Here is a 20,115-nt window from a genome sequence, read left to right as displayed (position 1 = left end):
AATGACATTCTCTCCAGATTGGAGCTGTCTGTCAAAGCCCCTGATAGATGAACACCAAAGGACTATCGATCCAGCCAGCCGGCCACCACTATGACCAAGTCCAATATCGGCTGTTAAACAACTCATTATGTAACACCAGACTCTCCTCATCACACTGTAGTATGAGTGACCATCTGACTCAATTTCTCCCTCCCCCTCTCCCCCTTTGAGACTCATCCCCTCTACCGGTCTCTAACCTCATCTTTACCTCTCCTTCCCCCATTCTCTCTATTCCTCCCTACTTCTACCTCGGGTTCGATCCATCTCACTCTCCTCTCGCTCCTCCACTCAGTCTCTCCTCGTCTCCCTCGCTCTCTCTGGCTGGCTGATTGATTACAGGTCTTAGTGGAGGTGAGCGCTTCTCCAGGAGAGTGTGTGGACGCACATCTCTCTGTCACGGCCAATCTGAAGTGTGTTTGTGTGTGTGTACTGCTCTAGGGAGCGGGCCAGGTGAGGGTACATCAATATGAAGAGTCACACACAGATTAAGACCGCTTGGAGAGAGAACCCCGGGTGCCCAGTACACTGTAGCTCAGTTGGTGGAGCATGGCTCTTGCGACCCCAGGGTAGTGGGTTTGATTCCAGGGACCACTCATAAGTAAATATATGCACACATGACTAAGTCGCTTTGGATAAAACCGTCTGCTAAATATCATATTATAAACCGGGTAGTTTGTCTCCTGGATGCTGAGGTATATCAGCCTTTTTAACTGGTCTAATGACGTTGGTAACCAGTTTATAATAGCAATAAGGCACCACTGGGGATTGTGGTATATGTCCTATTGCTTAATTATCACACACACACACACACGTTTGTTTTACTATCCTTTTGGGGACCCAACAAAATTATATTTTCCCTTAACCTAACCTTAACCCTAATTGTAACCATAACACCTATGCCTAGAAAGCCTTTTCCTTGGGTACCGGCGAAATGTCCCCACTTGTCCAAATTATCCTTGTTTTACACTCCTTGTGAGGACTTCTGGTCCCCACAAGGATATTAAAACCACACACACACACACACACACATAATTGCTTTGAAGCGCCATTAGGGGACAATGGGGGCTTAGTGACAGGAGGCTATTATCGACAGATGACCATCTGCTCTTTTCTGACCCACACACATGTGCATGTACATTTTGTATGCACGTACACTAACACCAACACACACACCAACCCACACCCCCCAGGGTCAACTTTCCAATCATCTCCCTGCCACATCACACACACACACATGGGAGAGGCTCATTAGAATATCAAAAGAATCTATTAAGAAGCAGAGGGAATCAAATACTCCCAACACACACACTCTGAATTCAATTAAAACCTACCGCCTCCCACAAAACAACTTTTACCTAACCTCTCCCACACATCCAACCCACAAACTTTAAAGTTGCAGCTCAACAGTTTAAAGACCAATCTGAAACCACTATCTGTCCTTTCATCTTTCTCCCACCATCCCCCCCTCTCTCCGTCTCTTACCCGTGCAGGGGGTCCACTACGATGGCGCGGGGGTGGGTCATCTTGCCATCGATGAGAGTCTTGCGAGTCTGGGAAGCCTTCTCCAGCCTGGCCACACTGATGGTCTTCTTGGGCCCATCATCTGTCCAGTACAGGTTATCAGCCATCCAGTCCACCGCTATACCCTCAACTGTATGGATCCCTGGAACACAGAGGAATAGGTGGTGAGAGGCCAGTCACCCTAGTATACACAACAAAACTGGACAAACAGAGCTAAAATGACCACCTCTACCCTCACAAGAGCACCTGACAAGGCGCTAGCATTATTTTGGAACCAAAATGGCCACTACTCCCTATTACTGTAATGATTCCCGAAAATGGCCAACATTACCGTACCTTCCTTCAGAATGGTGTCCCTTTCTGTACCGTCGATCTTCTGGCGGCCGATGAGGTAGCTGGTGGCGTCGGCGAAATATACGAAGTCACTCTCTGAGTGGAAGTCAAGGGCTCTGGGGTTCATCAGGTTCTCTATAGGGATCATGTACTCATCTGGGACCTTAGCATTCATGTCCATCCCTCTGATGACCCCTGGACGACCTTTACCGTACACCAGAAACAGCTCATGCTCCGGCTCTGAGAAACAGCATGGGAGATCGAGAGGACTTACTGGGTATGTATTCATAAATCATCTCAGAGTAAGAATGTTGATCTAGGATCAGCCATCCCCCTGTCCATGTAATCTTATTCATTATGATCTAGAAGACAAAAACTGATCCTAGATCAGCACTTTGAGATGCTTTATGAATAGGGGCTTTTGACTGTAAACTTATTATAAACACATATCTAGTTAGCGTCTCTCTAGCAAGTCTGCCCAACCTGAGAGGTAGCGTCTAAAAAGGATTTCAAGTCACACTACAATGCTTCGACAGACAGACATTGGACCAGGAGGAGGAGAGCATTGGGGAGGCCTTTGTTGTTTAATGAGATCCACATGATTCCAATCCCTTCTAATATTCCCGGCTTTCTTAAATCTTGTGACCGATTGCGTCTCAGAAAATAATTCCCAATTGAAATGCTGAAACTAAATGACACTGCCCCGTGTCATTTGCATGATTTAAAAACAGACAGAAACGGCGAAAGAGAAGCATAATCCCGTCAACCTAATGAAAATCGCTACGATTCTCATATCATTCAAATGAACAAGCGGGAGTTCCGTATGGCGGACAGGAGAGGCTTCTGTTGAGTCAATCTACCGTGGTGTGGTTATCAAGGCCACCAAAGGGTTATAGTCTAGAAACAGATCAATATGTGCTTGCTTTCATATCCTCACAGAATATTAATACATACCTTGCGGGCAAAGTGAATCGATCAGGGATGCGGTTGCAACTTACACGATGCAGCATACCAAAGTAGTCAATCGGAGAAAAGCCTGGTTAATACATGCACATTAGGGGTGTCCCAGACCGTAGCTCAGGGGCATGCGGTTTTCCTGACTGAACCTTCACTGCCCTTGGAACTGGTTCAATCACAGAATCAATCTATGCCTCCGGTTTCAAGTTACAGTGGGATTTCAGTAATGCAGACATTGATTAGGGAGGTTGGCTGTCAATGCCAGGTGAGTCAGACGATTTCTACTGCTCAGACATGAGATTTAGCTGCTCAAAGAGACCGCCGCAGAGGAGGAATGGATAGCCAGATTTGTGAAGGAGCTGATTGGAGGAGCTGAAAGTGGATTGGCTGTGACATCATCTGTGCCGTAGACTATCGTATGTAGGAATGGGTTGGCTGTGTTGTTGTATCTCAGAGCAGATATAATTCAGCATCTTAAAGCGGATTGGCTTGGGTTGTAAAAGTGCCTAACAGATAATAGGCTGTGCTATGGAGTCTCTGAGAGGTGATTGGCTGTGCTGTGGGGTACCTGAGACGGGATTGGCTGTGTGGTACTTACTCTTGCAGGACTTCCCGTCACTCCCCAGGCTGAAGCCGGAGCGACAGCGGCAGGTGCGGGTCTTATGGCTGTTCCCCAGCAGACAAATATCAGAGCAGCCTCCTGCCTTCCCAAACTGGTCTGGCTCACATGCATGGCTACGCACTGGAGGAGAGGACTTTTTTTAGTATTCAAATGAATTTCAACTATACCACTGTCTGTGGGTTCAATATAGAATTGATTTGACAATATGCCCAGCATAAAATACAGAACCCTATAAGTTACCTGGGGGCTGGCGTCTCTGGTGGTAGACGTGCAGGGCTCCTCCCTTGTCGACGCGGGTCACCACCTGGTAGTCAGAGCTGTTGAAGCGGTTCACTCGGATCACACTGGTCTTAGGCTGCATGTTGGCGTTGTCCGAGTTAGTGGCATACAGGTAGTTCTCAAACACTGTCAGACCGTACAGGTGCTCAATCTGACAGAGGGTGGGGAGAGGGAGGGAGGGAGAGAGAGAATAAGGGAGGGAAGAGAAAAAGAGGGGGAGGGAGAGAGAATGAGGGACGCAAAACCCCAAAAAGTCACAATCAATACAGCATTCCCCCTTCACACTCATTCACTCAGTATGTCCGAACCCAACCGCAAAGGTGCTTCAGAATTCTAAACATCACCCTTCGCATGACACAGGGCTCCATTTGATTCAATGCACTCTAGCACGCCTAAACAAACACACATTCATCCGTGAGAAGAAAGCCAGGCGTACTGTCCCGGTAAACAGCACTAACGTCACATAGACGTTGGAGGCCCATCAGTGTTTCAGATCAGAGCAACTGGCGTCCATTAAGATGAGGCAGGGCAGGGATAAACACCGATGCTCTCTGCAACACAGCCCATACCACACCATCAATAACCATCCATGGACTTTAAACTGCTGCTGATGGCTATCTGGCACACACACACACACAAATGAAGGGGCTTTGTGTGTACACATGTCTCTGCCCCCAGGCCCAGTGAGTAAATGAGGGCTATTACTTGTGCAGACAGAGACAGCTAGCGATAAAAGCCCTGCTAACAGGTTTAAAAGGCGCTTGGCCACGCCTGCCGCGGCACCGTCCAGAGCTCAGCCTTACCTCCTACTAATCAGCACTCTAATGAAAAGGCTACTGTCCACCCCCTGCTCTCTGGCCATAGCTCACCGGTCTACAAACTACTACAACCGCAGGGGAGAAAGGATCCTCACAGGAGAGAAAAACAAGGGAATCTCTACATAGATTTACACACAAAAAGGGGGGCACTTGGATTTAGTGCCAAGTATTTCCATTTAAGATTGAACTGCTTGGAAAACTATGAATGTAAAGTTCACAGCTCCTTACGCTACATAAAGATCTGCTCTACACAACGTTAACAATCTGCAACATTACACAATGTTAAACCCACTTAACTGATCCCTTCCAGAACTCTGAAGTATGCTAGCTTCCAGACAGTCTCAGGTTGAGGAGCTCACAAGCAGGCCCTGAATGATAGTGTGTCTGTGCTGGCCCTCGATGTCCTTGTGTGCGCGTGTGCTCGTATGCATGTCCTCACCAGCAGGCCCTGTATGATGGTGTGTCTGTTCTTTCCTTCGTAGTCCACCACCTCTATGTAGTCCAGGTATGCATCGGCCCAGTAGACCAGCCTGCTGACCAGGTCCAGGGTGATACCGTGGGGGAACACAATCTTACTGTCCACCAGCTTAGTCCGGTTCTGACCATCCATGTCACAACGTTCCACCTTGGGGATCTGCCCGTAGTCTGTGAAGAACACTTTACTGTGGAAGAAGAACAGGGGAGGGAGATGATTATAGACAAGAATTCTAGATTCGATTTTATTCCAAACATATTGTAGCAGGTAAGTTAACTGAGCATGAGGATGTTTTAATTTCCAGCAACAACCTAGGGAAGAGCTGTGGGAGAGGAGAGACAGCTGCTTGACAGTGATTGATTGGTGAATTGATAAATGTAGGGGAAACTTGGCTCTGTAGTTGAATACCCCTTATTACCTTCATTAGGTTATATATGGAGGACTATTTGAGTGTGATAACAGTTTATCCAACAACAACCTAGGGAGACCTCCTGGGCCTAACTAGAACATTTGATATTCTATTATGTCTTTCTCCTTAAAAAGCTTGTTTACTGTGCCTCTCACTGGTTCCTAAACAGGAGGAAACTGTCTTGGACATGCTCTCGGAAAGGCCCCGGTGCACAACTGAGCAAGAGGACAAGTACATTAGAGTGTCTAGTTTGAGAAACAGACACCTCAAGTCCTCAACTGGCAGCTTCATTAAATAGTACCCACAAAAGACCAGTCTCATTGTCAACAGCGAAGAGGCGACTCCGGGATGCTGGCCTTCTAGGCAGAGTTGCAAAGTAAAAGCCATATCTCAGACTGGCCAATAAAAATAAATTATTAAGATGGGCAAAAGAACAGACACTGGACAGAGGAACTCTGCCTAGAAGGCCAGCATCCCGGAGTTGCCTCTTCACTGTTTAAGTTGAGACTAGTACACAGCGTTGTACGAGATCTTCAGTTTCATGCCAATTTCTCGCATGGAATAGCCTTCATTTCTCAGAACAAGAATAGACTGACGAGTTTCAGAAGTTCTTTGTTTCTGGCCATTTTGAGCCTGTAATCGAACCCACAAATGCTAATGCTCCAGATACTCAACTAGTCCAAAGGCGGCCAGTTTTATTGCTTCTTTAATGAGAACAATAGTATTCAGCTATGCTAACATAATTGCAAAAGGGGTTTCTCATGATCAATTAGCCTTTTAAAATGATAAACTTGGATTAGCGAACAACGTGCCATTGGAACACAGGAGTGATGGTTGCTAATAATGGGCCTCTGTACACCTATGTAGATATTCAATTTTTTCTTAAAATTGCCGTTTCCAGCTACAATAGTCATTTACAACAACGTCTACACCGTATTTCTGATAGATTGTTATTTTAAAGCTTGTGGAAGGCTACCCGAAACATTTGACCCAAGTTAAACAATTTAAAGGCAAATCAGTCACACACACACACAAATATTATATAATCTCTAAATTACAGCCAAGAATATTACTCTCATCCTCTTATAGCAGCTGGACAACATCAGGCAGGGGAAGTAAATGTACCAGAGTATATTACTGCACAGACAATTATAGCACTGGGAATTGGTTGGAATGAAAAACAAATACTTGCACATGCGCGCACACACACACACACCCTTTTGGAATTGAGTTCGAGACCCGTCATAAACAGCAGGGCTGAAATAAAAACATGACTATAGAAAAACAGTGAAAAGGCAGGATTTGGGAGCGCTCAGGGGATCAGGGATGAACAACACAAATGAAACATCTGCACTAAATTACTGCTCCCCCAAAACTTCCAGTCAGAGAGGGGAATGGAACACTTCCAAGTGTTTCGGAAAACTGAAACCCCTTCACCCACCCCTCAACCCCAGCCCATTGTTTTGGGTTGTGTAACAATGACAGACTACGGTGGCCCAAATACTGGGCCTCTCATGGGACTGTTATGGTGTGTTAAAGCACACGTGCTCTGGGACATTGGTCTGTTCCCATGGGATAAAGGAGGGAGGACAGACAGACTGCAGTGTGAAATTCGCTGTCTCACTGCGTACATGCAAAGACATGCCCATCCAACCTTGACCAACAAATGGGGGCATTGAATAGGGTTAGATGATGAGTGTGAATGTGTGTATATGTAAAATGATTTTGCAGGTGTGTACATCTATTCAATTCAAATGACCTTTTCCTTAAAGGGAACTTCATGTGTGGTAATTAGAGGTCGAACGATTATGATTTTTCAACGCCGATACCAATTATTGGAGGACCAAAAAAAGCCGATACCGATTAATAAGGATGATTTTTTTTATACTAAATTAACACTTATTTTAACTTAATAAAATACATCAATAAAATCAATTTAGCCTCAAATAAATAATGGAACGTGTTCAATTTGGTTTAAATAATGCAAAAACAAAGTGCTGGAGAAGAAAGTAAAAGTGCAATATGTTCCATGTAAGAAAGCTAACGTTTCAGTTCTTTGCTCAGAACATGAGAACACTTGAAAGCTGGTGGTTCCTTTTAACATGAGACGTCAATTTTCGAAGGTTTTAGGTTGTAGTTATTATAGTATTTATAGGACTATTTCTCTCTATACCATTTGTATTCCATATACCTTTGACTATTGGATGTTCTTATAGGCACTTTAGTATTGCCAGTGTAACAGTATAGCTTCCGTCCCTTGAACCAGGAACACATTGACAACAGCCATAGAAGCAGCGTTAGCATTGCAGAGCAAGGGGAACAACTACTCCAAGTCTCAGAGCGAGTGACGTTTGAAATGCTATTAGTGCGCACCCCGCTAACTAGCTAGCCATTTCACATCGGTTACACCAGCCTAATCTTGGGAGTTGATAAGCTTGAAGTCATAAACAGCGCAATGCTTGAAGCAGAGCGAAGAGCTGCTGGAAAAACGCACGAAAGTGCTGTTTGAATGAATGCTTACAAGCCTGCTGCTGCCTACCATCGCTCAGTCAGACTGCTCTATCAAATCATAGACTTAATTATAACAATACAGAAATATGAGCCTTTGGTCATTAATATGGTCGAATCCGGAAACTATAATTTCGAAAAACAAAACGTTTATTATTATCTCATATACCCTGACTCTGCATGCAATGAACGCAAGAAAAGTGACAATTTCACCTGGTTAATATTGCCTGCTAACCTGGATTTCTTTAAGCTAAATATGCAGGTTTAAAAATATATACTTCTGTGTATTGATTTTAAGAAAGGCATTGATGATTGTGATTAGGTACACGTTGGAGCGATGACAGTCCTTTTTCCGTGAATGCGCACTGCATCGATTATATGCAACGCAGGACACGCTAGATAAACTAGTAATATCAACCATGTGTAGTTAACTAGTGATTATGATTGATTGATTGCTTTCATAAGATACGTTTAATGCTAGCTAGCAACTTACCTTGGCTTCTTACTGCAATCGTGTAACAGGTAGGCTTCTCGTGGAGTGCAATGACAGGCAGGTGGTTAGAGCGTTGGACTAACGTTAGTTAACTGTAAGGTTGCAAGATTGAATCCCGGAGCTGACAAGGTATAAATCTGTCATTCTGCCCCAGAACAAGGAAGTTAACACACTGTTCCTAGGCCATCATTGAAAATAAGAATGTGTTCTTAACTGACTTGCCTAGTTAAATAAAGGTGTAAAAATTTCCGATTGTTAAGAAAACTTGAAAATCAGTCCTAATTAAATCGGCCATTCCGATTAAATCGGTCGACCTCTAGTGGTGATGGATTGGTATAAGATACATAACATAAAAGACAAAACACAGACGCATAAGCAGTCTGGGGGCGTGCGTGCGTGTGTGTGTGCGTGCGTGCAGCCTGTGTGTGTGTGTGTGTGTGAATGTGTGTGACTGTGCGTGTGTCCTCACCCCATAGTGGGGTCCAGAGCGATGCCCTTGGGGTTGTACAGCTCCTGGTCCAGCAGGGTGACACACGTTTGACCGTCCTTGTCACACACAAAGATCCGGTCGTCCACGTCATCCACAAAGTAGAAGTTTCCTGTCAGCCAGTCAATAGCCATCTGCTCCACATCTGGACAGCAGAGAGAGAAAGAGAGAATGAAATAGAGAGAGAGAGAGATGAATGGAAAGAGGGAGGGAGTAGGGGAGATACAGAGAGAGAAGAGGAAGGGGGGCAAGAGAGAGAAAGGAAAAGGGAGGGAGAAAATAAAAATAGACGGAATAGAGGAGACAGATTAGAAACAAAGAAAATACTTTACATGTCGACTGATACATCTTCATTGACCGGTTCGCTCTCTCAGGCTCGGTCTATGTGGGCACCTGCACGCTGTATGATCTAATGTACCGTACGGTTTAGTACTGTGGTAAAGGAAATGGTGGAGTGAGACATTGAGGTAATGGTAGGGAGCTCCATCATGACTTGATAGAAATGGTTATAGTCACTGGGACTAACTGTCCTGCTATGCCTGGCTTTCTGTCTGTCTCCGTCTCACTGCTAGCTATGTAAACATTCCATTATGCACTCATTGCTGATGTTTCTAAATCTACAGCACATTAACCTGGCACCGTATTGTGTGTGTGTGTGTGTGTGTGTGTGTGTGTCCTCTACATACTGCATGTGCAGCAGAGTGGTGATGGAAGAGGGATACATATTAAGCTATAATATAACATGCAGCGTGGCGGAAAGCCTTGACACTCGCTTAGAGAATGACACACAGCAACACACACATAAGCATTCAGGCGCACGCACACACACACAGACTCACGCAGGTCGGTTGCCTAGAAAGCCTGGCAGCCTCTGTAATTCGGGTTATTCTTTGCAATTTCCCTGAATGTCAAAAGAGATGACCGTGACATTGGCAAATTAGGCTTCCTCTAAGCAATGTTCCTGTCATTCACAGACAGACTCACTCTCTCTTACTCTCCTTCTTCCCAAGTCCACCAACAGTATGCAGAAGTTGCCCCGAACCACTGATACAGGGTCCGATTCTTTCTAAAAACCTGCTGATGGTTTGGCTTAGGATTGGAATATCTGATCCTAGATCTGTGGTTACGGGGCAACTTCTATCCCGGCACTCCAGTACTATTAAACCCATTATATACCCCCTGCTTCACTGTGGCTGCGTTCGATATTAGTTAGTTATCCAGTGGTTGTGTTATGGTCCTTCTTAATATGGTTGTTCCAGCTGGGAGAGGAGAGTGAGAATGTAGTTGTTAGAGTGGTAGAAATGGTACTGTGTAATCTCCCATTAAGACTGGCAGATTTTCCCATGGCCTGAGGATAGACTCAGCCCCACCCTTCCAAGAACTTCAAAGACCTGGACAAACACACAGGCCAGACCTGATCTCAGATACTACTATACGTGCTACATTGAGCTTGTCTGTTACAATAATATGAATAGAAAGAAGTGCAAACCCCGTCCACCTGGCACTGTCCAGACTAAAGCAAATCCTCAGTGTTTCAACCAAAGTCTGACACACACACACACATGTTATGCCCCACCCCACTGAGACTTGTTTGGGTGGAGTAGGGCATTTTCCCTTCAATGTCGAATACAGCACATACAGAGGGCAGAGGAGAGAGAAAGAGCAACACACACACACACACACACACACACACACACACACACACACACACACACACTCCCTCCCACAGCAACCATAGACTGAGTGTTTGCCAGACTTACAGAAAGAGCCCCATTGTCAGAGTTGAAGGAAAAGGAGAGATGAGACACTGGGGAACAAAGTGATACAGTCCCCTAAAATTGTAATATTATAACTGGGTTTAAAGTGTGTGGGTGTGTGTGTGTGTGTGTGTGTCTCTCTCGCGCTCTCTCTGAGGCAGGGGGCATCCCACAAGGTGCATTTTATTGAGCAGATACCCCAAAACTCAACCTACAAAACACTCTTTCATTCTCTCTCTCTCTCACACACACACACGTCTGGTGGCGCTGTGTTGATTTAGGAGGGTCAAGGGGATTCTTTTCTCTAAAAGAGGAAAGAGTAGGATGATGAGGCAAATTCCATGGTCTAAGAGGGCAATAACAGTATGTCTAGTGAAAGCTTACCAGCTCATGGCCAATAAATCTAAATGGAATTCAAAAGGAGGTTTCATTGTTTCACTCACACACACACACTTCAATGTGATTGAATGGAGAGGGCAGGCAAAATGGATGACATTTATGCACTTAAGAAAAATATATATTTTTAATTGACAAAGGGGGAGATGGAGAGATTTTATGGTTTCCATTAGGAAAATGTATTATGCAGCAGCAGCTGGCTTAGAGGAGATTTTAAAAAAAATGTAAAATACTATTGTGCCAGTAGGAGAGGAGAGGAGAGGAGAGAAGGAGGTTTACGGGAATCAGGGGTCATATTCCCCATGGTGCTTTTTATTTTAACATGGAACCACGCTTAAACACTCCCAATGGAACCACGCTTAAACACTCCCAATGGAACCACGCTTAAACACTCCCAGCTGGCCGCCAGGCCAAACTACGTTGATTAAGCCATGGCTAAAACAAAAGAGAAAAGAGGAAGAGGAGGAGTGGAGGAAGAATGGAGTGTGGTGGAGGAGGGTTGAAAAACACCCTAACAGTGTGCTCAACAGCTAAAAACAAAAGAGTAGAAGAAGTCCATTGGCCATCATTGGAACTGATAAACAGAAACTCTGACCGGGAAGCCAAATACGTTTTTCCACCTCCCTCGCTCCCTCCCTCCCTTGCTCCCTCCCACTTCTCTCTTCTTCCTCCATGCATCATCACCCCATCCCTCCCCGTCCGGTGTTTCCTTCCCTAGAAGAGACGAAAAACAGTCTGCATTCATTTACTGCACTTCTGTCTGACCAAAATTGCACTATAAAAACAACACAACATAATTGAAAAAACAGACCACAGTGCCTTTTTCCTTTTTTTCTCTCCTCCAAATAGGTTGTTTACTCTGCTCAGCCCTCTGCACCTCAGAGAGAGAGGACTAGATTTATATACAGGGAATTTGTGAGGGCGTATTTCTAACCTGCACTTGCTATTGGACTAATCAGAGCCACATCTACAGTGAGCTCCAAAAGTATTTGGGACAGTGACAATTTGTTTCTGTTTTGGCACTTTGGATTTGAAATGATACAGTGAGTATGAGGTTAAAGTGCAGACTGTCCGCTTTAATCCGAGGGTATTATTATCCATATCGGTTGAACAGTTTAGAATTTTTTCGGTGTATATTCCCCCATTTTAGAGGAGCATAAGTATTGGGACAAATTCACTTATATGTGTATTAAAAGGAGTCAAAAGTTTAGTATTTGGTCCCAAATTCCTAGCAAGCTATGATTACATCAAGCTTGTGACTCTACAAACTTGGATGCATTTTCTGTTTGTTTTGGTTGTGTTTCAGATGATTTTGTGCTCAATAGAAATGAAATGGTAAAATGTATTTTGGAGTCACTTTTTTCTAAATAAGAATATAATATGTTTCTAAACACTTCTACATTCATGTGGATGCTACCACAGATAGTCCTGAATGAATCGTGATTAATGATGAGTGAGAAAGTTACAAATCTCACACCCCCAAGACATGCTAACCTCTTACCATTACAATAACAGGGGAAGTTAGCATTTTTGGGGCGGTATGATATTTGTGCATCTAACTTTCTCCCCCTCCCTCCTCACATCCACCATCCTATCCCCAAAGCCAATCTCCTACATTCAAAATGCTCCAGTCTTAAACACCATCTGGAGAACGCATCACATGATAAGGGAAACTCGCACAAAAGAAAAAGCGGGCCAAAAGGAGAAGGGAGAAAAGAACACGCTACTCCTAAACGTGGTACTGGTTAAGACCAGCCAGGTGCACGCACAGTAAGAGGGACAAGAAGAACTGAAGAAGAGGAGGGAGAGAAGAACACGCTACTCCTAAACGTGGTACTGGTTAAGACCAGCCAGGGACACGCACAGTAAGAGGGACAAGAAGAACTGAAGAAGAGGGAGAGAAGAACACGCTACTCCTAAACGTGGTACTGGTTAAGACCAGCCAGGGGCACGCACAGTAAGAGGGACAAGAAGAACTGAAGAAGAGGGAGAGAAAAGAACACGCTACTCCTAAACGTGGTACTGGTTAAGACCAGCCAGGGACACGCACAGTAAGAGGGACAAGAAGAACTGAAGAAGAGGAGGGAGAGAAGAACACGCTACTCCTAAACGTGGTACTGGTTAAGACCAGCCAGGGACACGCACAGTAAGAGGGACAAGAAGAACTGAAGAAGAGGGAGAGAAAACAACACGTGGTACTGGTTACTCCTAAACTTGGTACTGGTTAAGACCAGCCAGGGACACGCACAGTAAGAGGGACAAGAAGAACTGAAGAAGAGGAGGGAGAGAAAAGAACACGCTACTCCTAAACGTGGTACTGGTTAAGACCAGCCAGGGGCACGCACAGTAAGAGGGACAAGAAGAACTGAAGAAGAGGGAGAGAAAAGAACACGCTACTCCTAAACTTGGTACTGGTTAAGACCAGCCAGGGACACGCACAGTAAGAGGGACAAGAATAACTGAAGAAGAGGGAGAGAAAAAAAGGAGGAGAAAAAAAGACAGCAATGCCAATCATTTCAAAATAGTTTAAGGGGTGATTAGATGGGACGGGGTGGGGGACGGGGGTATATGTGCGTATAAAGAACATCTTGTTGAATGTGGAGCGGTGGCAGAGAGCAGCTAATTAGGCCCTGATCACCCCCTTCCCCATTACGTTACCAAAACCCCCTTTCCCATCAGCCCCCTTCCCATCAGCCCCCCATTCCCATCAGCCCCCCATCAGCCCCTCCCATCAGCCCCTTTCCCATCAGCCCCTTCCCATAAGCCCCCCATTTTCCCATAAGCCCCTTTCCCATTACTTCACCATAACCCCCTTCCCCATTACTTCACCATAACCCCCTTCCCCATTACTTCACCATAACCCCCTTCCCCATTACTTCACCATAACCCCGACTGCTGCTTTACCAAGGAATCCTTAAAACACTCAAGCTAATCAAACTGGCCTTAGAATCAATTCAACCATTAACATAAGGCTAGCTGACAGAGTTGGAGTAAACCTACCTATGATAGGTTTATTACGTAGTGCCAGCTCCATCCTACAGTACTTAGGATAGGTGACTGTACACACACACACACACACACACACACACACACAATTAATCCAATACGATGTACTAAAATACAGATATTTGGGTTTTCACAAACAGCCATTTTACATAGCTAGACATGGCTCAGACATTGGGGCCTCCAGTCAAGAGGAGACTGCTACACAGCCCTAATCTTTTAACCCCCCCCCCCAACTAAAGCTAGTGTACAGCTAGACATGCTTGTCTTAACTCAAATACCCTTGTTAAAGATAATCATTAAACCTACTCATTTCCGCCCAGCCTCTGTCCCAGTAACCTAGACATTGTTTATTTTTATCTTTTAATGAGGACTTCCCAGTACTGTAACACCCAGTAGGGGTGGCAGTGCATTGATGGCTGTGTAGGCAGGCACAGTGTTAGTTAGTGGCTAATCTGGGGCCTGCCCTGGCCCTGTGTGGCTGTCTGTGAGGAGCTTCCCTCCCTGGCGATGTACTTTAGTGAGGTCAGGTCACTGATTGGTAGGGTGTTAGAGCAAAGAATGCTTTGCCAGGCACGCGCCTGCCTTTGACCAATTAGCTCCTTTACGCGGAAGCACATTCCCACATCCACAATCCACCCATCACCAGTCTGTTCGGCTAAAGTGTTAGGCAAGTGTGATTGTTTTTAAAAGGGATTATTCCGTGCTTATAAAACGTTGTTAATAACAGTGGATTATTCACATTTTGGGTTAACGACGTAGCCCTTTACACTCGTACCGGTAAACGGGTTGAAAATGGCTGATTTGGACACTGATAAGTGCCTAAACTGAAGGCAGTGGTTGTACAGTGACATGCTATACACACACACACGACGTCAGAGCTCTGACTCTGCGCTTCACGGGTTTTGACTGACAAACGTTTTGAACTTGCGCACCGCTTGCAACAAAAAGTTGACCCAATCCCTCCTGCTAATTGGGCAACTTTTGAAAATGTTTTGTCTGAGTGAGGGACTTGCTGTAAATTAAGAGGACTCTTAAGTATTTTTGAAAGATGAGACGTTGAGGATTATAATAAAATACCGCTTTGATGTCATACAAGCCAAACACCTGTGAGTCCAAACGTTCACTTCACATTTCCATATCATAAAACTCATTTACAGTGTTAACATTCATGATCACTATGTTTGATGTACAGCTACAAGATGACATTCTGTGTTGTTCTGAACAGAAGGAGCCTGTTTGTTGTATTGTGAAAAAAAGTTGCAGCGGACCACGTACAATTATACACAAGTACTGCGGACACCGCTTCAAATGAGTGGATACGGCTATTTCATCTATACCCGTTGCTGACAGTTGTAGAAAATTGAGTACACCGCCATGCAATCTCCATAGACAAACAATGGTTGGAGAAGGGCCTTACGAAAGAGCTCAGTGACTTTCAACGTGGCATCGTCATAGGATGCCACCTTTCCAACAAGTCTGTTCGTCAAATTTCTGCTCTGCTAGAGCTGCCCCAGTCAACTTTGGTAAGTATTGGAGGTAGGTAAGATAGATATATATACACAGACAGAGAAAGTGAGGAACAAAACAGAGCATGAGAGAGAGAGAGAGAGAGAGAGAGAGAGAGAGAGAGAGAGAGAGAGAGAAAAGAGTGAGCAGGAAGAGCACATCTGGACCGCTCATCTGTGGCATGCCGAGGTCATGAATCACTGCGACCGCAAACCCTTCATGTCCTATGTGACGACCACTGCCATTGGCTGCCTGCTCGACCCGGCCGCGTCGACTCAGCGAGCGAGGCCCGTTCATTCGCTGTCACACTCACACGCCAAGAGCCTCAGCAAACTATCAACTCTCCCTAGCCTAGTCTCTGAGGGCTAGGCTAGCTAGCACTGGAATGTTGACAAACACTACTCAGACAGTGTCATATTACCAACAACATCTCTAGTGCACAGTCAAGGTTCCAATCTGATAAACCGATAGGAAAATAAAACAAACGATTAACATATTACAGAAAGAAACAAAATATGCAACATCCATAGTGGATGAATAACTAGCTAAAGGTCGTAGCTTCTATTCTAAGGGTTTCTGTGAAAATAACAGCAATAAGGGGGACAGACAACATATCCTTCAAAGAATTGTGGCAGTTTTAGAAGAGCTATATTTGTTTCATTTTACTTACACACACACACACACACACATAACTCTGGAAACAGGAAGTAGGTGACGTGGTGGCAGGAAGTGGAATGCCAATTTATTGTTTCCTCGCCACGGCAATACAGCCCCGGTCCTGTCGCTCCACTCTGACAAGGGCAGGCAGCACTTCACAACACAGCACACTGGAGCAGCCGTGTGTGTGTCTTTGTTGCTTGTGTGTGTGTGTGTGGCTTCATGAGTGTGTGTGTCTGTGTGATAGACATGTGTATCCATGTGTGTGCGCGCCTCTATCATTTGTGTGTCCATGTGTGCCTATGTGTCCGTGGTGTGTGTGTGTGTGAGGCAGAGAAAGGGGGAGAATCTAGCTGAAGCTGTTGGAATTTCCTGCACATTCCTTTGGTTCAGAATCAGCACACATACACAGCAAGGCGAGCCGAAGGGCTCTACTGCTCAATTAGACAGGAAAGGGGTGAGATGAGAGAGGGGGGAGGGAAAGGGGCGGGATAGTGGTTTGAGGGTCAGGGGTGAAGTATCTCTAAACTCACGCAGTAGAGAGAGTGTGTGTGTGGTTAGTCTGTAGGTTGATGCATTAAAGCTGTCTACTTGTTTTACCCCCCTCTGCCTCTGTTCTGACACACTGAACACCAGCTATGGCCACCACTGTGTGTGTGTGTGTGTGTGTGTGTGTGAAGAGCTGATAAGTTTCTACTATGAACATATGAAATGTGTGTAAATTAATCATACTCATTAAAAACTGTAATGTTGTCAAGTGTGGTCCACAAGGGAGACATGTAATAAACAGGTATGTACCAGTACTGGATGTGGTGCTGTTTTTGCTCTGTTTCATAGTGGAAAGTCTCCTCTAAAACCAGGCCATGAGTGTGCAGTAAACTGGGGGAGGTAGGGAGGCAAGATGGGAGTGGAGGGAGGGGAGATGGGACAGGGAGGAGAGACTGGGAGAGAGAAGGGGTGGACCTATAAGCTAAACACACGCTCATACACACATGTTTTTCCTTAGATCCACAGGCTCTGTTTTTCCTCTTACTTTTTTTTTTACTGGAAGAGAAATTGCATCGGAATTTTTCCAAACTGGCCGTTACACAACTCCGGCTACAGTGTTAACACACCAACACGCACAAAATGCAGGCACACACACACACACACACACTTCCTCTACGTGTAGAACTGCCACAGTATGTGTCATATTCAACTGGAGTTGGTGGTAGACAAACAGAGGGAGATGTTGATGCTATGATGTAATGTGCCTGCTGTGTTGTAACAGTGTACTCCACTCAACTATTCATGCTGTAACAGAGGGTGGTACTCTATTGTACTAACTGTTTGCTGTTCTCACAGTGTAGATGTTAATGTACTTCAGGGTGTAGCTGTTGGTGTATTATCAGACTGTTACTCACCTTGAGCAGTGTGGTATGATACAATGTAGTGTACTAAAAAGTATTGTATAGTTACGGAGTAATATTATACTGTATTTTACTGTACCATACTCTCCTACAGTGCACTCAGTGCAGGCAAAGTGATGTGTATTATACTGTATTGTACTATACTATAGTGAGGCAGATGTTGATATTGTAGGGTACTATTATATAGGGTAACACTAATTGGATAGTCCCATGTAGATTTTCAGTAGATGTTCAATAACTGTCAACAACCTTAACCTTTATTGTCGTACATGTTTTTATTTAACTAGGCAAGTCAGTTATGAACAAATTCTTACTTACAATGACAGCCTACCCCGGCCAAACCCGGACGACGCTGGGCCAATTGTGCGCCGCCCTATGGGACTCCCAATCACGGCCGGTTGTGATACAGCCCGGGATCACAACCAGGACCTCTACACCACTCGGGAAACCTATACTAAACCTAACCCTAAATAACAGATAGTTTGTTGATAGTCCCATATAGATGGCCATACTATCCAAAATAAGGTGTGACCTTTCATAGTGTATGGCGTACTATTTGACAATGTACTCACGGTACAGGCTGAGGGAGTGATGTATAGTGTAGTATTATATTATACTATAGTACTCATGGTGCAGGCTGAGGGAGATGATGTATTGTATTATACTATAGCACTCACGGTGCAGGCTGAGGGAGATGATTTATTGTATAGTATTATATTGTACTATAGTACTCACGGTGCAGGCTGAGGGAGTGATGTATAGTGTAGTATTATATTGTACTATAGTACTCACGGTGCAGGCTGAGGGAGATGATGTATTGTATTATATTGTACAATAGTACTCACGGTGCAGGCTGAAGGAGTGATGTATTGTATTATATTGTACTATAGTACTCACGGTACAGGCTGAGGGAGTGATGTATAGTGTAGTATTATATTGTACTATAGTACCCACGGTGCAGGCTGAGGGAGTGATGTATTGTATTATCTTGTACTATAGTACTCACGGTGCAGGCTGAGGGAGTGATGTATAGTGTAGTATTATATTGTACTATAGTACTCACGGTGCAGGCTGAGGGAGTGATGTATTGTATTATACTATAGTACTCACGGTGCAGGCTGAAGGAGTGATGTATTGTATTATATTGTACTATAGTACTCACGGTGCAGGCTGGGGGAGATGATGTATTGTATTATATTGTACTATAGTACTCACGGTGCAGTCTGAGGGAGATGTTGATGTATTGTGTTGTCTTATATTGAACTATAGTACTCACGGTGCAGGCTGATGGAGATGATGTATTGTGTAGTATAATATTGTACTATAGTACTCACGGTGCAGTCTGAAGGAGATTATGTATTGTGTAGTATTATATTGTACTATAGTACTCACGGTGCAGTCTGAAGGAGATTATGTATTGTGTAGTATTATATTGTACTATAGTACTCACGGTGCAGGCTGAGGGAGATGATGTATTGTGTAGTATTATATTGTACTATAGTACTCACGGTGCAGGCTGAGGGAGATGTTGATGACCCTCTCGTCAGCGAAGCTCTTGAGGTTGGGGATCTTGGCACACTTGAGGTGGGTGGAGGCCGACGAATCGCCAACGTGGATCCAGCAGACCTGTTCCTGGGCGTAGAGGAAGTCCATGGCGGTGGTCTGCTTGGTGGTGGTGGACAGCAGGCTGATCGTGGTGCCGCTCAGAGACGTGGCCTGGATGTTCTGACTGTTGGCGATCAGCAGCACAGAGTTCCTTTCTACTGGTACTAGGAGAGGAGTGGGAGTGGTGTGTAAAGGTAGGCGATCAACAAAGTGGTCAACAGCTCATAAGAACTCTGCACAGTATATTTACACTAGATTGAAAGCCCCCTGGAAAGCATTGAGGGGACCGTTGAGAGGGAGAAAAAAAGAAGAGATGAGTGGTGGTAGCAGTGACAGGTGGTTAATACCTACCATTTTTGGCCTTGCAGGAGCGGTTGTCGGGCTGAGGCAGGTAGCCCTCCACACAGCTGCAGGTGTACGAGCCCTCTGTGTTGGTACAGGACTGGCTACAGGTCCCGTACACACTGCACTCGTCAAAATCTGGCCACACCACACAGTAGATGTTACACATGGGACAATCACTGGTTAGCTATAGTTAGTGCACAAAAATCCTCCATCTCTTTTTCATGGTACTTTGACCAGGAATAATTGCCCACTAGACTTTTACAATTAGGTTAAACCTGGTATAGGCCAGGCCTACTGTTTATAAAGCCAATAGCAGGCTGTAGGCTGTCACAGTGTCTAGAAGGCTAAAGGTTTTCCGGTTGGTGGAACTCACCTTTACATGTTTTGCCGTCCAGCCCTATTTCATATCCACTCTTACAGTAACACGCAGTGCCCGACGGAGTCACCGAACAGTTGTCCTGGCAACTCGACAGAGTGCAGTTGGCGGCGAATT

At 44.9% G+C, this 20,115-nt stretch overlaps 1 protein-coding gene across 4 annotated transcripts in view; it reads right to left on the bottom strand.

Moving 5' to 3' along the window:
- LOC115143100 (low-density lipoprotein receptor-related protein 1-like) overlaps positions 1-20,115 on the bottom strand; it is a 181,163-nt gene that overhangs the window by 80,106 nt on the left and 80,942 nt on the right. For all 4 annotated transcript variants that reach the window (XM_029683178.2, XM_029683180.2, XM_029683179.2 and 1 more), the window contains exons 4-12: positions 19,996-20,115; positions 19,629-19,757; positions 19,181-19,441; positions 8,924-9,086; positions 5,009-5,231; positions 3,713-3,902; positions 3,449-3,592; positions 1,897-2,133; positions 1,522-1,702 (exon numbers count right to left, since the gene is read on the bottom strand). In XM_029683178.2, coding sequence (XP_029539038.1) covers positions 1,522-1,702; positions 1,897-2,133; positions 3,449-3,592; positions 3,713-3,902; positions 5,009-5,231; positions 8,924-9,086; positions 19,181-19,441; positions 19,629-19,757; positions 19,996-20,115 — 1,648 coding nt within the window. The remainder of the gene's footprint in view (positions 1-1,521; positions 1,703-1,896; positions 2,134-3,448; positions 3,593-3,712; positions 3,903-5,008; positions 5,232-8,923; positions 9,087-19,180; positions 19,442-19,628; positions 19,758-19,995) is intronic.

The sequence above is a fragment of the Oncorhynchus nerka genome, linkage group LG15 (genome assembly GCF_034236695.1).
Source record: "Oncorhynchus nerka isolate Pitt River linkage group LG15, Oner_Uvic_2.0, whole genome shotgun sequence".
Lineage (NCBI taxonomy): Eukaryota > Metazoa > Chordata > Actinopteri > Salmoniformes > Salmonidae > Oncorhynchus > Oncorhynchus nerka.
The sequence above is the reverse complement of the archived record's forward strand: the minus strand, read 5'-3'. Positions and strand labels throughout refer to the sequence as shown.